Below are 19358 nucleotides of genomic sequence, written 5' to 3' on the forward strand. Positions count from 1 at the left end.
CACTGGACATGTACAGACAGAGGATGAAAAGACATTGCTGCTGCTGCTCGAGTAGACTGGAATTTTTCTTTTCTATTTGGTAGGAATACAGTGAGAAGAAAGAAAATGGGAAAAACATAATGTTACATTTTAAAAGAGTGGTTACAAATTACGTGGTGGTGAACTGCATTCTAAAGGCCTAGTTTAAAAAAAAATCCTATAATCCTAAAGAGACAGTGCATTTGCATCTCTTTTCTTTGTCTTTCATTGACATATAAATAATAGTTTTTTAAAAGTGATTTGGGTTGTGGAGTTCAAATTAGTCACCTGACTATGAAGATAATTACTATTAGTAGAAATTTATAATGCCTTTTTTAGACTAGATGACCTCCTCATAATTATAAATAAAATTGTGATCAGTATGCCATATAAATTTGAATATTTCAACATTTTAAATAACTTAAGGACTTTGAAAGCCCATATTTTAGTGCTAAATTTGAGACTTCCATACTTATCCCAGTTTTTAATTGCTTTCTTCCCCCATCATTTATTTTTTGTTCTCTACTCTAAACCACTCAGATCTTTCTTCCTTTTCTGTTCTTACTTTTTATTGAGAAACACAAATGAAAATATAAGTAGTTCCTAATTAAGTAATGCTAATGGTCTCTTTAGTAATCTCTGATAGAAAATTACATAAACAGTTGTAATTAAATTACTCTTAGTAAAATTAAAAGCCACTATTTTGCCAGAAAGGAAGCTGCTATTTTCCTTACTTTGTAGAAATGTACTTGTGATGCTCAAATGTCAGGAAAAGACCTTAACTGTGGTTTTACTATAGTCTTTCAGTTGTTAGTATCTATTTTTCTTTTCCTTCTGGCATTAATATATGTTCTTATGTATAAATCTAGATCACTCAAAATATAACTAGCAGTATTCCAAATGTCAGCCCTTAAGCACTAGTCTATGTACAGAACAAAACAGGTCCCAAATATTTCTAGATGGGTCAGTCTTCAAATATAATTATCCCCAAAAATATATATTTGTGTATAAAAATTGCACAATTGCCTCTTAATAAACAACCTTGTTTTATTGTTAAGAGATTGGAAATTTGGAAAGTGGAAAAATCAAACCAAGTGTTGTAAGAGAGAGGAAAAATAACCTCATGGATATGGTTCCTCTGTAATTGGATTAAATTGTTTTTTAATCAGTAACCATTTCACCAAATAGAATTTTTTTCCAATATACCTGTAGAAAGAAGCTTCCTTTCTTCACTTTCTGAGAGTGCAATATGAGATACCAGTTCAAAATTCAAACATAGTGGTTAAAACTAAATAGGTTTGTGAAAAGATGAAGCTGAGATTGCATCTAGGATTTTAAGCTGCCCACTTGCTTGCAGATGTGTGATCAAGTGCTAGTCTGGAGGGTGGTAGGTTTGTTGTTCTTTACAAATTTATTTCGTAATCCAACTTGATGTCCTGGGTGCATCGCGTGATGCCAGGTTAGCTGCTGCTTGACCAACTTCATGCTAAATTACGTCTAACAGCTGATGGCTGATGTATTCTTTGTGTGTTTTCCTGTGAAGCCAGATTGATTTAAAGGCTAACTGCTTTAGAGATAACCAGTGGAAAAGAAAATTGGTAGTAGACTTTGAACTGATACAATGGAGCAACTGCTGGTTGTGAGGAGTGTATGTGAGCAGCCTTGAATGGGTAGTGCCCAGTCATACAAACCCCTATTCAGATTTGATTTGAGTAATTTTTTACTTTCAAAGGTAGCTTTAATGGAGTTAGAGAATCCATGTTTAAGAATACGGCTCTTCATGACTGGGATCCATAATATAATACATTGTCTTGGTACATACATGCTAGTAGCATAAAGTTTACCTTAGTATCTTTTGTACCTGTTAATTAAAATATTCAAAATTAGATATACTTTAAACGTGTTTTTCTGAAATTAGGTCCCTTCTGAAGTTCCCATTCCTGCCTGGGTTATCAAAAATCTGTATCTCTTTAAATGCTATCAGCAACACACCTTGACGTACAAATTTTCATGTTATGTCATTGCCTTTATTCCCGCAGACACTTCAGTTCAGATACTGTTAATCTTTCCATCAAATCATTGCTGTGTGGCAAGTCCAATTGTGCTTTCTGTCTGGTTTTCTTTGCTTACCAGCATTGCGTCCTAGCAAGTTACCATCAAGAAGAGCCCTATTTTTCACAGTCACATGCATTGACACTTGCTATTTGATAGTCTTATATTACATGGTGTCGATTATGCTTTGTGACTGATAATTTTCCATCACTAAATGTCCTTACTTAATGTTTCAGTGTTGGTGAGGGAAGTATGTACATTTTGCTCTTCTGTTGACAATGGGAATTTTGGGAATTATTTTTAAAAGTGCTTAGGCATCTTTGACAGCAGTAAAAAGCAAAGCCATTTAATATTTTTAGCATGTGTCCATTTGAAAACAGACTTAAGTATTCCTAGTGCTTTAAAAAAAAAATGTTATCCCTTGCTGCTTGTTCAGTCATACTGTCCTCAGTCGTTATAGAAGCAAAGCCAGTAACCTCTAAAACTTCAATTCATATGGAAATAACACCAAAAATGTTTTAACTTGCTTTTTATTTAGATTATATTTCTATATGAGAACCTTAATAACATCTTGTTAAGATTGCTTGCCTAAAGCAGTTAATTCTATCGATAGGGTTTTGGAGGATTTTGATCCAACACTTCGTATAGTCTGTCCCTCCTCCCTTTATATTAGGGGATTAAAATAAGCCTTAAACATAGTCATAGAGTGTAGAATGAGTAAGACAGGAAAATAATATTTAAAAATTAGTAAAACAGCCTACTGAAAACAGTGTTTAATCAGTCTTCACACTGGAAGTTGCCTTATTATGAAATGAGGATGAAGTAAATGCACATTATGGTTGGAATGCTGGTTCAATGATAATTGTTGTGAGTTTGGTTTTTGTTTTTAGATATACTCCACTTGATTATGCCTTGCTTGGTGAACACCATGAAGTGATTCAGTTCATGTTAGAACATGGGGCTCTGTCTATAGCTGCCATACAGGACATTGCTGCTTTCAAAATTCAGGCTGTCTACAAAGGATACAAAGTTAGAAAGGCTTTTCAAGAGAGGAAGAATCTTTTAATGAAACATGAACAGCTGAGAAAAGATGCTGCTGCCAAGTAAGTTCAAGATTTGAAATCTACTCTGACAAATAGACATTTGTCATAAATTTGTATATATCAGTGTATGATTTTATCTGTTACTCATCATCACTTATTGTTCCTTTTAGTAAAATTCATGAGACTATAGGAAGCATATAATGGAATTTTTTCTATATACCTGTAGATGGATATTATTTTCCAGATAATCCCAAATTAATTAACAAGCTTTATAACATATACAAGAACAAGGCAAAGTACCAAAAGCTGAGAAACTATCATGTTAGCATCCATGAATCTTTACCTGATAATCTGTATGATAATAAAAAGGCTTGGAAAACATTTTTCACTCTCAGGTACTGGAAATAATTGATCTATCAAGTCTTTGATATCAGTTTTGAAAAGAAATTAGTAAGTAGATGAAGAAAAAAAGAAAAAGGCAAAGCCTGGTTTAACAAGTCTTAACTTACTGTTTCACAGGGAAGGCTGTTCTTTTCTAGCATAACAGTCTGAAAAGATTTCTGCATAATTTTGTGGTATTATTTCTGTAAAGTGAGGTGATATGAATAACACACAACACAATTATAGCACCTAGAGGTATTTTTGTTGCGTCCGTGTGTCATAGACAAAGTCAGCTGCACTCTGCTCTATTTCAAATTTGGTAGCTTGATGTTCTGCATAACTGGCTGGTATGACCTTCATTGGGTTTGAATGCTGCTACTACTCTACTGGTTAATAATTGTTAATGCCCAGTAAGAACCAAAGCTAGAAATACCAGATAGCTACTCTCTTGCTCACATCCTTAGATCCTAAAGTTGTAACTTGCAGCTCTCCTACTATTTGCCTTTTCTGCTGAAGTCAGTAGGAGTAAAACCCATGCATGGAGAAGCTGCCTTTGAAAACATCCTGACTATCTTATGTATTGCTTTTCAATTTGGAGAACTCTGCTTCTTGCTGTGTGGTCACAACTGACTTTACCAAATGAGGTAATTATATTCTTTGTGATGACAGTCATTTTTAGACGAATCTGTTATAGCCCATCTAGAAGATTAAATGAAAAAGGGTTGCCTCATGGAAATTTGGGGGTGTTTTTATCATTGTTTTCCTTTGTGAGTTTCAGATGTACTTTCTGAAACTTACTAAGCTGCTGTTGATTTGTTTGAAAACAATAGAAACAAAGTCTGTGTACCAAATACTATAAAAACAGAATTAAAATACAATTGGAGTGTACAAGCAAATCAAGTTGTCACATAACAAATTTTATTTAATTGCAATTTTATGATCTGTAATAAACTGGAGGGGACATTATGTTGTCATCATTCTGCGTACCCATCTGTGCATTCCGCAGCCAAAATTGGCCAGGATGTTGCTACATACAAAAACTAATATCCCTACTGATGTTTAAAAATCTGGTCTCCAAATAAAAGTAGACATTATATGGGAATCCAGAATCATGGTGAACTCCTAGGTGAAACACCGCTCCCCCTCAACTATTTCAGTGTAGGTATTTAAAACTTGCTTTGTGATATGTTGCTTTAGCGAGTCTCTCTAATAGAAATCATTCCATAGTCTGCATGTTTTTAATTAGTCTGTTCTTTTTCTTTTATTTTCTAACAAAAAGTCAACCAACATCTTATACCTGTGTTATTTTCTGGTAAAGTTACTTTCACTGTATTCAATGCCTGCAAAATATTTCTGTACAAACATATTCTCCCATGTTGAACAAACCTATATCAAAGAAATAGTGATTTATAAAATGAAGATTAATGTAGGCCAAAACAACATGCACACTATTATGTCATTGAGCAAAGAGACATTTCAGGAGACCAGTTTGGCTAAGCAGGGAAGCCATGACAGAGCTCAAATGCAAAAAGGCAGTGTACAGGAGGTAGAAGCAGGGGTGGGCTGCAAAGGAAGAGTTTAAAAACATTGCTTGGGCATGTAGGGGTGGTGTCAGAAAAGCCAAAACTCAAATAGAGTTGAGGTTTGCAGGGGATGTCACAGGTAACAAGGGGAGCTTCTGCCTCTACATTAGTAGTAAAAAGCTGAGCATTGGAAAATGTGGGCCTATTGCTGAATGGTGTGAGTGATTTAGTGGCAACAGGCACAGGTGTGGCAGAAGTACTCAATGCCTCAATCTTCACCAAGGTGAACTCCCAGGCTTCTGTGCTTAGAGAAGTGGTTCACGGAGGAGGAGAACTGCCAGCTCTGAATGGGGATTAAGTCAGGGATCACTTGGGAGAACTCAGCCCAGACAAGTCCATGGGACCAGATGCGTTGCGTCCAAGGGTGCTGAGAGAACTAATTGATGTCTTTGAAAGACCACTTTCCAGCATCTTTGGAAGGTCACAGAGGTGATGGAAGGTCCTTAATGATTGGAGAAAAGCCAATGTTGCACCCAACTTCAGAAAGGGCCAAAAGAAGAATCTGGGGAACTGCAGACTGGTTGGCCTCACTTTGGTCCCTGGGAAACTTGTAACAGGCATAAGTTGAAACGAGCGATTTTGACTGGAAATAAAGAAAAAATTTTTCACCCGTAGGACAATCAAGCAGTTGAACAGGGTGTCCAAAGAGGTTGTACAGTCTCCATCCTTAGAATTTTTCAAAATCCAACTGGATAAAACACTGAGAACCCAGTCTGACCTCAGTTGACCCTTTTTTGAGCAGAATGTTGGCCTTGATGACTTCCTGAGATCCCTTCCAATATGTGTTACCTTATGATCCTATGGTCTTTTGGAAGATAGCAATATTGATGGGGTATATGAGCATTAAACATTTAAGCAACCATAAATGTAGCAATATAATAGGTGCTCTTCTTCAATGGGAGTGAAAGTAACTGGGTATTCATAGGTGGCCTAGAGAACCTGGCAGGAGGGAAGCAGTGCTTTAGGAGAGTAGCACAGAGGCAGTCTGGGAAGGAGGCATTTAAAAAACAGTGGGACTACACAGAGGTGAAATGATGGACTTTTAAAATTTTTTTACAAAGAGGCTTTTGTTTTGCTTTTTACAAAACCAGGTCTTCAGGAATACAATATTTAAGGGCTTAAAACATTTTCAGAGAAAACTGATATCCAATATGTTGGGTTTTGAAAGGGCTGCAGAACTCATTCATCACTTGTTTGCCTTCCTTTTGAACTTCTCAGAATAAGTTCCTGAACCCATACTTCTGTTTTCACTAAGTCTTCTGGATTTCATTGACCAGTTGGAGAAAACTGATTGAGAATGTGGATATGAAAGGGAAATTAATGAAAGTGAGTAAGAGTGAGTAACTCATTATATTTACAAAGAGAAGAACAGCAAGAAATGAAACAGTTTTGTTAAACAGCCTTCAATAGATTTAGAAAAATGTGGTAGAGAGTACAAGTAGATGATTAGGTTCTTCAAAGAACTGGTAGTAAGGCCTACATGCTGAGAAAAGATAGGAAGTGTAGCAAGAGAGAATATAATGATCTCTTCAGCAACCTGAAAAGGGAAAGCACATAGTCGAAATTTAGTGCAATTACTAAAATTGAGGGTAATAATAACAGACAACAATAAAATTCAACAAGCTGAGGTGCAAAATAAGAACAACTAGCAAGGGATATGAGGTATCACAATAAATCATTGTAAACATACACATTGTAAAAGGAAGAGCAGAAAAAGAGTTGGTCCACAAGTGATGCTAAAAAGGCTGAAGTGTTCTATGTCTTTTTTTGCTTCAGTCCTCCTTAAATGTCAAATGATGTCCAGCAGCAACTGGAATTCACACTGGTAACGAAGAGCAGCAATGCAGGCTAAAACACTGAAAAAACAGTTTAGAGACTAAGTAGATGAGTGAGATGCCTTCAGATCAGCTTAGTCTGATAAAATTAATCCTGAGGTGTTTAGAAAACTGGGTGATAGAATCTTAAAATGGTTACCCTTAAAAACTTTAGGAGGACTGGTGGGATTGGAACAGGCTGCCCGGGGAAGTGTTGAAGTCACCATCACTGGATGCGTTCAAAAAACGTGTAGACGTGGCACTTCAGGACATGGTTTAGTGGGCATGGTGGTATTGGGTTGAGCATTGGACTTGGTGATCTTGGAGGTCTTTTCCAACCTTAATGATTCTGTGATTCTGTAACTGGAGAATTCAAAGCAAAGTGTCCACTTTCTCAAAGGGGAAGAAGAGGAGTCTAGACCTATAAACTTCAGTCCCAAGAACCACAGAATTGTTGAGGTTGGAAAGGACCTCTTGAGACCATCTAGTCCATCCCTGCCCCTGCTCAACCAGAGTCAGCTACAGCAGCTTGCCCAGGACCATGTCCAGTCAGGTTTTTAATATCTGTGCAAATGGGGACTCCACAACCTCTCTGGGCAACATGTGTTTGACCACCCTCACAGTAAAAAAGTGTCAGTGGGTGCTCCTGAGAACAGTCTGGCTCTATCTTCATTCCCTCCCATCAGCTATTTCTAGACATAGATGAGATTCCCCCCCAGAGCCTTCTCTTGTCCAGGCTGAATATCTCAGCTCTCTCAGCCTCTTCTCATATGAAAGATGCTCCAGTCCCATAAGCTTCTCAATGGCCTTTCACTGGACTCATTACAGTAACTCCATACCTTTCTTATCCTGGAATGAGTAATCAAACATCTACATATCTGGAACATAATAGAGCAAGAAGTAATGGCTGGTATGAATTTGCTAAGAACAAATTGTATCAAACCAACTCAATTTTCTTTTGTGACAAACTTAAGTTTTGTGGCAGTGGAGAAACAGTAGCTGTCATTCAGACTTGCCTGAAGTTTTCATACTTTCTCATGTGCCATTCTCATTAGCAAAGTAGGGCAATGTAGCTTGAATTAAACTGCTATTAGATGGGTGAAAACTGCTTGGAAGAACATATGCAAAGAGTAGTTCTTAATGATTCAACTTCAAACTGGAAGTGTATATTGGTGAGAATGCTGTATAAATCCATCCTGAATCTGATACTATGCAGCATTTTCATTTAAGAAGTAAAATGTTAAATTTCCAGATGGTACCAAGGTGCATAAGACTTGTAAGCGTGTTGAAGACTAAAGCATAAGTCAGAATGGTGTTAATACCTGTAAGAAATGGTTGAAGAAAAAAGAGGTGGTTAGGTAAGGACAAATGGACAGCTCTACACATTTGGCAGGATGAATCAACACAGGAATACTGGATGGAAATTAACTGTCTTTTTAGCATTTTTGTTAAGGACTATCTGTTAAAACGTTGTGGTAGATCATAAGTTGAACGTGTTGTGATTCAACAGTGTCATGCTTTCAAAATCAAACATCATGCTAGATTGTATAGCAGGAGATGGATATTTATACAAGACAAAATACAGCTCCTCTTGGTCCAGGTGAAGCTTCAGCAGCAGTAGGATCATGCCTGGAGATCTATCTTCGGTTATGATTTTTTAAGTAACTTTTTTTTGCAGGGTTAATTTAAAAAATGCTCTCCAGGGCATGTTCTAAATTTAAAATGTCCTCCGCAGAGTAGATACAAAAAGTGAAGTGTTCTTAACAGAATAGAAAAGGTTGGTTTCATTCTAGCAGGATCAAAAATGCAAAGCATCTCTGTGTCTTCCCAAATGCTTAAGGCTGAAACTGTTCCATCTGCTAAAGGCTTAGTTTCCATTCTCTCACTTCTGTAATGAAATACAAATTTATGACCATTCAGAACAAAATTCTGTTGCAATTAAAGTGGAAAATTTTGGCATGCCAGCTCTGTTATCACAGAGTAGTTTTCTAACTTTAGAGACAAAATTTGGATCCTGCTGAGTCGCCAGAACCTCCTAAGAATGACTGAGAACCCTTATGTTAGGAACTTGTCTACTTGCTTTATTTGTTCATGAAACCTAATCTCTCAATTTAGACAACAGTAAAACTTGGAAATTTTAATTTTGAAAATATCCTTCATTGTAAAACAAACTGTATTTCTAACTAAATAAAGTAAACCACAAGGGGAGGTTCGTAAGTATTCTTCAGGAGTCTGTTAATCGATGAAGCTCTATTGTGACAATTAGGGTGATGGTCTATGAATAGAGCGCTTTGGAATCCCTTCCATTTATTATTTCATCAGTTTCAGCTAAAAAATTAGCACACAAATAAGACCTTTTACAAAGAAAACCCCTTTTACTTCTCAACTTCTAGTCCTGTGTCATTTCAATAACTTTACAATTGATATGTTGCTGAAGTTAATACTTTGAGTTAATCTGCTCATCCAAAGAGTGCAGGCCACGGGCTTGACTGTGTATCACACAACGTCTCTCACACTTTCTTTTCTAATACCCTGAATGGAGGATACTGGTAATAATCTGCTTGATTCTTGTGAAGAAAAGGAAATGACTATTCTGTGAATAGTAAGATCCGATTTATCAGCTCAAACGGCAGAGTAACAGCAGTGAGATCCATCCTGTACACAGTCTTCACATAGTCTCTTTGTGGAATGCCGATACTATTTGAAACTAGCCACTTTCCTCGCCAGAGGGAATACTGAACCTCAGGTTGCCAGGAGTGTATTTTTTAGATCAATTAGCAGCTTTTCAGGTACCAAGTTCAATCAGCTGCTTCTGCAGAGCAGACCTGATAAGATAGTACTGACAGATAAAGTTAAGGCTTCTCCCTGGCAGCTCACACTGAAATGACATATACTGGCATTGGTACGACTCCCAGGAACCGGGGATGGCGTGCCGCATAACTAACCTGTCATATGCTGTGCTGTGAGCTAATGCGTCAACAGTCTGTAAACTATGGTGTAGCATTGGAAGCAAGTTAAAATATCCGGCAGCTACGTGATATGACATTTACCACCCTCCTGTCCATTCCAACAGGAAAAGTGTCACTTCATCTTACAACTAGTGCTTAATTTATAAAAACAAATTCAATGGTGGGTAGATGTGTAATCTTTGCTACGTGCTATTGCGTTTATTCTGCTTTGTAGGAAAAAGATTTTAAAAGCTAAAGTTTAATGACATCAACACTGTATTTCAAAATAGGCTGCAAAACTTTATTCCACAAATGTGCCTTTCCTAACCTTGTCCAAAATTCCCTTCTATATCTACGCTATTCAGGAGATGCACAACCTCCTTCATTTTTGAAAACCGTAGGTCATAATTGTAATGGCTTACTACGTGCACACAAGTTTTTGGCTTCTCAGGTGTGTACATACACCCTTATGTATACAGAAGTGTTTAATTCACATCTCATGTTTTCAGTATTTATCATTTGTATAACGTATCATTTGTTTATGTAAAATAAATTAATTATCTACCAATGATAAATACGTAGTGGCAGGTTAGTACCGGTAGCGAGTTTGAAGTTGGTTTGTAATTGTCTGTATTAATTATGACACAGGTAAGTGAAAAATAATTTTAAAAGAGATAATGTCTTTTATTAAAGTTTTCTCATTTTCAAATAAAATGCATTGCATTACTACTTATATTAAAGCATTGTTCATTACTAATTAAAAACATAGTTATTAGTATCATATTTCTTGTTTTCTGACACCTCTTCAAAATCCTGCTTTTACTAGATTTCACTGTTTTCAACAAGGGAATGTTTTAAAATCAGTTTAAACTGCCACAAACTGAATGGGCAGCTGGCTTATAAGGACTTAACCTTCATTAAGGCTGTAGCTGCACATCAGTTGTTATTTTGGATCAAGCTGAGACACTTCAATGCAATAGGTGTCCCTTTCTCACAAAAAAGATGTTATAGTCAAGGTTTTATTGTGGCAGTGTCAGATTTCTAAGAGAGGAACGTGTTCATATAACATACATGCTCCCAAGATTTTGTCTTTGGAATTCTTACGGTATTGACTATAATTACAGGAAACGTGAAGAGGAAAGTAAGAGAAAAGAAGCTAAGTTGCAGAAGGGGATGCAGAACATGGAACAAAATAGGTTTCAAGAACAGAATAGGTTACAGAACCCTGCAAATCAAGAGAAGACTACCAGCATCTTGCAGTTACCTAATAAACAACTTGATACGCAGAATAAGAGACCTCTGACCCTCAATGCTTCGCAAATTCAACCAGGGAGAAACAGTAGATGTTCACCTAAAGCGTGTCACAGCAAAGGGACACCAAAAGAGGGTTGCCTGTCAGCAGAGCCTCAGAGTGAAGGTCGTAAAATCAGGCAAGGTTTGTAATATTTTTTTAATTGTCCTCATTATTCTTTTTGTCTATGTCTGGGGATGTTTTATATACAAGATGTGCTTTAATCTCTCTATCATTTCTTGTTCTTTCATTATCTAAGCGATTCCTATATGATGGACTTAGGTACAGATTCTTTTACTGCATGTGTTCTGTCAACTTAAGTAGCCAAAAATACCTAAGTGTCTGTAAAAATACCTAAAATATGTGAGAACAGGTTGTTGGAAGTTGTTCTATTGCTTGCACTGTTTGGAGAAAATGAGATTAAAGATATTTTGCGTATCTGTGGGATTCTTGAAAAATGTTAATGGAGAAATTGTAACTCTTGTTTTTAAACAAGGTTCAGTTGAGGGTAAAATTGTTCTAAGTGACACCTCTAGCATGCAGAGGGAGCTGGTCAGACAGCCTCATTCTCCATGATAGGGTTCTCCTATGATCTGTCTTTGAAGTCCTCTTGTTGAGAACACTCTAGGATATTTTTTTGAGAAGTGAGGCTGTTTTTAGAAATTGTACTATGAAAAGTGCGTTGAAGCTCTTTCTGTTACTTTTCTTGCCCTGTTCCACTCTTTTATTCTATCTGTAAAGGCATCATCTCTTGACCACTCCTATACTAGTTTTTGCAAGACAAACCTTTTCATAACATTTCAATCAGTTCTGATTTAGCCAGCTACAGGAACTCATGGCTCAAATCTTTCAAAACTGGTCATGTTAAAGCATCTTTGTTATCATTAGGAGCAAAAATTGGAGAAGTAGTTTAAGGTAAGCTGGAAGAACTCTGTCATGGTTTAGCCCCAGCCGGCAACTAAGCACCACGCAGCCACTCACTCCCCCTCCCACAGTGGGACAGGGGAGAGAATTAGGAAAAAAAACCTTGTGGGTTGAGATAAACACGGTTTAATAGGACAGAAAGAAAGAAGGAAACAACAATGATAATACCAACAAAGGAATGTACAAGAACAAGTGATGCCCAATGCAGCAATTGCTCACCACCCAGTGATCGACAGCCCCTCCCCAAGCAGCGATTTCCACCCCCCGGCCAACTCCAGTTTACGTACTGGGCATGACGTCGTATGGTAGGGAATGTCTCTTCGGCCAGCCTGGGTCAGCTGTCCTGGCCGTGTCCCCTCCCAGCTCCGCGTGCACCTGCAGCCTACTCGCTGGCAGCCCAGCACAAGAAGCTGGACTGTCCTTGACTGCTCAGCAACAACCCAAAACATCAGCACGTTATCAACAGTTTCTCATCCCAAATCCAAAACAGAGTCTCACACCAGCTTCTGTGAAGAAAATCAGCTCTATCCTGGCTGAAACCAGGACAAACTCCTTCTTAGATGTAAAATTATTGCTATTTCCTCTGGAAATTCTGCTAATCAGAATATTGTCATAATCCAAAGGAAAAGAGTCAAAGAGCTGCTTCTGCTGAATCTTTTTACCTGGATTTCTTTAGCTTTTACATGGAAATGTGTTGGTAAACAGAATACTTTCCTATATTTTCAGAGTAAAAGCAGACATATATATCTTAGCCTAACATATATTATGATAACCAAGTAATGATAACTTTATATTAATAAAAGTATTCATATGACAAAGTAAAACCTGTAACAATAATCAGAAACCATGGTTGCTTAAATGAAAAATGGATAGTTGTAATGAACACAATGAGGAGAAATTGAGTATGGAAAAATGGGAAAGGAGAAAGATAGATGTGGGGAGAATCAGAACAGAGAAAGAGAGAGAAGGACAAAGAAATTATAAAGGAGAAGTGAACAGCCTTTTCTTTTACTGACTCCTCTATCCATTCTTTGCCAAAGTCTTCCATTGGTTATACCAATGGAAACTGCATTGCATCAGACTCCTACTGTTTCTTGGAACAAATATAATGGTTTCACAGTGAGACCTAAGGAAGTAGGTAGTAGGTAGTCCAGGGGAAACACGGACTATAGGGACAAACTGACTACAGAGATCAGGACTGAATTTGCCAAATTTTCTGCAGAGTATTCTGATGTTGGTACTTAATGTTTGAAAAAACTCATTAATGTTTGGTTCTCTATACTAGCCTTTGCAGTAACCTAGGGAATTCAGACCAGCACCAAATGCTAGAAGCATGTAGCTTGGCCTTTTGATTGAAGGCTTCCCTGAACTTGGAGATTGCCTGAAGTAGCTATGCCAGAGTAATTTTTCCGTGCTGATGGTTTTAAAATCATATACACTATTGCCTGGAGACTTTTTGCTTTTCAGTATATCCTTAAAAGCAGAGTATAATTTCTGAAAAAGATAGAATTTTAAATAGAAAATTCTTCATTATTGTTATCTTGCTTCAACCATGAGTGCTGACCATGAAGAGAACAAAACACTTTAGTCAAGGTTTTTCTGAAAATACATAACATGTCCACTTCTTCTACAGTAAGACCAGTTTACCTTCAGAGATCATAAAGTAAGTCCCCTCTTGCCCAATCCAAAAAGCCTGTGTTTGAAATAAAATGCTATGCCATTTTTACATAAGCATTCTCTTTTTGTTACTGGAATAATGCCAGGAAAGTTGGTGCAGTAGGATCAAATAATTAAGTCCTTTAATCAGTTTTCTTTAGGTGTTTCAATCAATCGTCTTGTGACCAAAACTTCAATGGATTTCATTGGATGTTTTACTGGAATTAAATATAAATTTAGATCCTGTGGGCTGGCACTTAGAAAGTTTTTCAGCAATTGCAAGTAGATTTTTTGCATCTGCTACGAACATATGAAAACTGTGACTTAGTTGGTGGGTCTATTTTGATCTCTTCTCCACTCAGAAGTCCTCTTTCCCTTATATCTTATCTCATTCGCATAGTAGCAACTTATCTCATAGTAGCAACAGATAAGTTCTTTTTTGTGCTCTGTACTTGTTATTGCTTGGTCTTCCTATCTAAGAAAGTTTATTTCAACTTCCAAAGATTATTTAGAATACTTAAATGATGGGGTTTTTTCCATTCCCTAGTTATCCAGTTGTTCAGATTGGGAAGTTTTGCACATGCTACTTTAATGACTTAAATGTGTTACAGTAAATGCCTTCTACATGCTGTATGTACAAACCAGGTAGCAGGTTTTCGTATGTTCAGAATGACACGGCCATTTTTAAAAGGCTGAGTTCTTTTTCCTCACAACTGTAAAAATGAAATTGTTGGGAGGTCAAAATAGTGTTGTGACAGTGCTGGAAATTTCATATGTTTGAATCGACTGTCAGCCCTATACCATTTTTATTGATGCTGCTGGGAATTTTGTACTTGGCTTCATTTAAGAGTGGGATTATGCCCACAGAAATCTTGGCTTCAAAAGGCACATTTTAAAAATTGTCTATTCCCCTGGTGTAATGACACAGAGAGAGAGAGAGAGAGAGAGAGAGAATTTCCTTCTTTGTTCTGGAAGGTTAAAATAGATGAAAATTGAATTAATTAAATTAATAATATATTAAAATAATTGCCTTCTTTTCCCTGTCCCAGAACATACGGGGCTAATTACCCATATGACAATCATGTATACATTAGAGTAACCTCTCAGCCCATACTGACCTGTCATGTGATGAATCATCTCTGTTGGAGACATCATTGATGATAATCTTGAGTTTCATCTGTAAAATCTGTTAATCTGCCATATTCTGTTACTCAGTCAAGGGAGTATCCTGTAAACGAGTTATAGTGAGGATAAATGTAGCATGGTTTTACCAGGTTTTAGATAATCCAGAAGATCTTCTGTGATTCCATTATATCAGAGATACTTTTCTTTTCTTTTCCCCCCTTATCTACCCTTTAACACCCTGCCTGTTTGTTGCATTTCATCCCATCTGGCCTATTTTCTCATTCACCTCTTAGTTTCCTAACAAACTAGAAGGTAGATTGTAGATGGAGATTTTCAGTTTTGCACTCCAGTCTGGCTTCTGAGTCGTCCTCACAAAAGTGTTCAGAAGCAGTTATCACGCAGGATTTATGTTCCCATCCCAGGCTTGGAAAAGAAATCTTGCAGCAAGGGAAAAGTGGGAAGGACTTCAAAGTTTCATTTAGGATGTCAAGGAGAGTACTGAGAAGCCGAGCGCTGTGGGGCTCCTGGATCAGTGGGTTACCCTGTCTGTCGTCATGTGCCAGGACGCAGAGTGGCTAGAGCAGAAGTTTTGCAAATAAGCTTCAAACAGGGAAGGTCTGTTACGGTGTCTTCACTGGAACGAGCAGGTGTGTTCGTGGGGCTGCATCCCTGCACTATGTGGTGAGCTGATTTCTTTGGAGAACACCAGTGTATTCAGGTAGGTGAAGAAATAGTTACCCCTGTGAACTTTTTTTAGGCATCTAACTTAAATGTAATGGGAGAAAGAAAAATACTTGTAGAAGAGTAAGGAAATGAAGTTTGAGACTGTACTGTTCCAGGCCATCATGTCCTCTTCTGATTCTTCCTGCTTTTTTTCATTTAAGTAAATCCTGGTGTGCCTTAAAGGTAGCTGAGCAAAAATATTAGGGCCATAAACTGTGTTTTGCTGGATCAGAGACTGAATGTTGGTTTCTATTTCTCTGTCTAAAGATTCATTGAGGAAACGCATCAAAAGCAAGTCAAATTGTGTCCATTTCCATTGTGGCAAAGCAAAAGAGGGAACAAAAGTTGAAGTGAAACATCAGGTTGCAGCTGCCACAGAACTGGATGGAGAAAAGCACAGGGAGCACACTGTGGAGGCAACGGGTACTTGTGCTCGGAGGAGCAGAAGACATACTTCTGCTTGTAGGACTGCTAGTGTTGGCGAAAAATTAAGAGATCAAAGTCAGTCTTCATCTGGCAACAGGGAGCACTGTGAAGGAATGGCTGTGTTCTTCTGCAATGTCAGTTGTGCTGGTGGAATTGCAAGAAACTCAAAGCAGTGTGAAACTTCTTCCAAAGGCAAAAGGCATCAGCAGAAATCCAGAAATAAAGAGGTAAATGATGAGCGATGTTCACCAGCTGGCTCTAGTAGACCAGGAAGTGCCAAAACGGTATTTGTAAACCCCAGAAATGACAGCGTGCATGCTGTAGAACAAACTAACAAAGTGGGAAATAACGAATTAGCAAAAAAGGCTTCCCCTTTATTGTCTGCTGAGGCAGAACCTACTGGAACTGTGCCAAGAAACCCAGCAGCGTGTTCTGCTCCCGGTGACAGTTTGAACTTGGGAAAAACAAGCCTAAGTGGATCCAGGAATGTAGATGATCAATTATGTTCTGTCGCATGGCAAAGTACAAATCTTGAACTAATCCCTTTAGAAATTCGAATGCAGATAATAGAAAAAGAAAGAAAAAGAAAAGAGCTGTTTCGGAAGAAGAACTATGCTGCTACAGTCATACAGAGGACATGGAGAAGGTAAGACTACTCTTTCAGTAGCTAGAGAGGAGTGAGATACAAGTAGATGTAAATTAAATTAGGCTTGTGGGCAATGCGCTTTATTTGGTGGTTTTGCTTACAACATTACCAATGCTAAATCAGGAATTTAATAATCTTTCACCAAACAAGTGGAAGTGCATTCCAGTTAACTAGAATTATATTAGTAAGTTCATAAAAAGCGCAAGGTAAGTGATGACTTTTAATAATTGGAGACGTTATTAAACTTCTATTTCAAGTACTGATATTTCTTTAGAGCGTGCTGATCAAGATTTGCAGAAGCCTAGAGTTCACTGCTGTCATGTGCACTAGCAAACTTGCATGTGTAGGGATACCGTTTTTTTCCTGGGAGAAGATTTTCATAACCAGATCCTTCAGCAGCATTTACTGACACACTTGAAAGTGTATTCTGACCTGACTTTTAACCAGATAACCAAACAACAAGAGATTTGGAAACTCGGATGGAGGTCATTGCCAAAACTTGAAGCTAACTGGAATAACTTGATTCATCAGGAATGACTGCTCTACAGAAGAGGCAGACAGGAGGGAGCAAGATGTCCCAGTGTTTGATTTCCACAGCATTGTCCTGCTTTCATGAATGCATGAGTTTTGACCTCTGAAATACAGTCATTCTTGACATACCCGCTCCTTAATATTTCATTTCTTACCAAAATTGACAGGAAGAGTATGGCAGCTATAGGTGAAGCATATAATAGGTACATAATTCTTATTTCCTATTTTTTATTGAAATTTTCTTTAGTTTTTATGTGGATGCAGAAAACTATAAATTGCTGATTTTTACTAATAACTGATCTTTCCAGGTCTCTCACTAGCTTAACAGTTTCATACATGTTTTAATATTTCTTACTACCTAATTAAAAAAAAAATAACAAGGAAGTTCCTTTGAGAACTTGACTCTCATGCCCTATGGTGTAGTTCAGCAGTGATGCAAAAATTGTTGCCCCAACCAAACCGTATCAAAGGGAGGTGCTGGCGCATGTCTGGGAGTATATAGAGGGTGGTAACATCCTTTATACTCATCCCTGGGAAACTTGCAAGTTTCCTGCAACAGCAGAATCGAGTCTTAATGCCCAACTGCCAGCTGAATAAAGACTGATAGACCTCCCTTCTTCTGGGTCATGCTGGAAGCTTTGGTTCCCTCCTGGAGAAATTCAGAGGGGCTGTTGCTCCCCTCTGCTGTGCCAGGAGCACTCGGCAGCTGGAGCAGCAGGGACCGGCTCTCTCTGTCGCCGCAGCCAGCTGCAGGAGGCAGCCAGCCTGGGCTGCTCAGCCACCCCAGTATCATGTCCTCTGGACCTCATCAAGCAAGGCTGGGACCCGAAGTTAAGCGAGAACAGTTCTGAATACTTACTGTGCAAACCTGCTGCTTTGACAAGAAAAGATCCTTTCGCCAAGTACCACGTAGGTCTGAAAAGCTAAAAAAGAGGCATGGGGCTGTGCTGCCTTCTTTCAGTGGTGCTTCCAGGCTTAAAAAATCCCCCGTTTCTTATTTTGCAAGACAGAGCGTTACCAGTGTTCCCTGTTGTACAAAACACCAGGGAGCTAAGACAAGAGCCACTTGTTTCTGGAGTTTTGTGAACCAGTATGTCTCCCATTGCTTTTTGCAGTTAACTTATGAAGTAAATCTCGTCTTTTTCAGAAAGAGCTGTTACTGCCCATTACTAGAGAAGGGACACCAGACCAGTGGCCCCATGCTCTGAGCCAGCAGGCCGTTTGTTCCTAACTTGAAATATGGCCATTTAATCATTAGCGTTGGCTCAGCAAATACTTTGCTCTATCTCTTTTATTGATCAGTCTAAATATTTCCAAGCATGAGGTTGGATTTAAGTCCAGTAATATTCCAGGTTATCTCTTCCCTGTTGCTGGAGTATAAAAGTTACACTGGCTTTTTAATGTATATTCCTATTCCAGTGAAAAGTTAAAATTTTGGAACACGGTATTTTTAATTCATTTTGGAGCCTCTTTTTTTGGTGAAAATGCTGACTTTTTTGTACAATATCACCTATTTCTGTATTTCTATCATCTTTGCTCTCCATTTGCTATTTATGCATCCAGCTCTGGAGTTCCCAGTACAAGAAGGACATGGACTGAGTCCAAAGGAGGGCCATGAAAGTGGTCAGAGGGCTGGGAACACCTCTCCTATGAAGAAAGGCCGAGAGAGTTGGCATTGTTCAGTTCCAGGGAGACCTTACTGTGGCCTTGCAATATATAAAGGGGGCTTAGGGGAAAGACTGAGAGAGACTTTTTACTAAGGCCTGTAGAGAGAGGACAAAGGGCAACAGTTTTAAATTGAAAGAGAGTAGGCTGAGATTGACATAAAGAGGAAATTTTTTATAATAAGGATAGCAAGACACTGGCATGGGTTGCCCAGAGAGGTGGTAGATGCCCCCTACCTGGAATGTTCAAGGTCAGGTTGGATGGGGCTCTGAGCAACCTGATCTAGTGGAAGGTGTCCCTGCTTATGGCAGGGGGAGTTGGACTAGATGATCTTTGAAGGTCCCTTCCAACCCAGACCATTCTGTGGTTCTTTGATTCTATGCCATATTCCTGATACTCATGCTGGACTGCAAAGCAGATCAGCCACTTGTTCTCCCAGTGATCCACCACTTCACCCATCAGCGCTCTCTGCTGCTTGCTGGAGGCTGAATGAATATCGCCTGCCTTCCCAAATTTTTCCAAATGCTATGTA

The 19358-nt window shown here is 38.3% G+C and overlaps 1 protein-coding gene across 1 annotated transcript in view; it reads left to right on the top strand.

Annotated features, from left to right (window-relative positions):
- Nucleotides 1–19358, top strand: part of INVS (inversin) — a gene marked incomplete at its 3' end in the record, with an annotated part of 95457 nt that overhangs the window by 68077 nt on the left and 8022 nt on the right. The window contains exons 11-13 of the mRNA XM_082014739.1: nucleotides 2961–3173; nucleotides 10964–11274; nucleotides 15826–16630. Coding sequence (XP_081870865.1) covers nucleotides 2961–3173; nucleotides 10964–11274; nucleotides 15826–16630 — 1329 coding nt within the window. The remainder of the gene's footprint in view (nucleotides 1–2960; nucleotides 3174–10963; nucleotides 11275–15825; nucleotides 16631–19358) is intronic.

Source organism: Phaethon aethereus (genome assembly GCF_964289735.1).
Source record: "Phaethon aethereus genome assembly, chromosome: 2".
Taxonomy (NCBI): Eukaryota; Metazoa; Chordata; class Aves; order Phaethontiformes; family Phaethontidae; genus Phaethon; species Phaethon aethereus.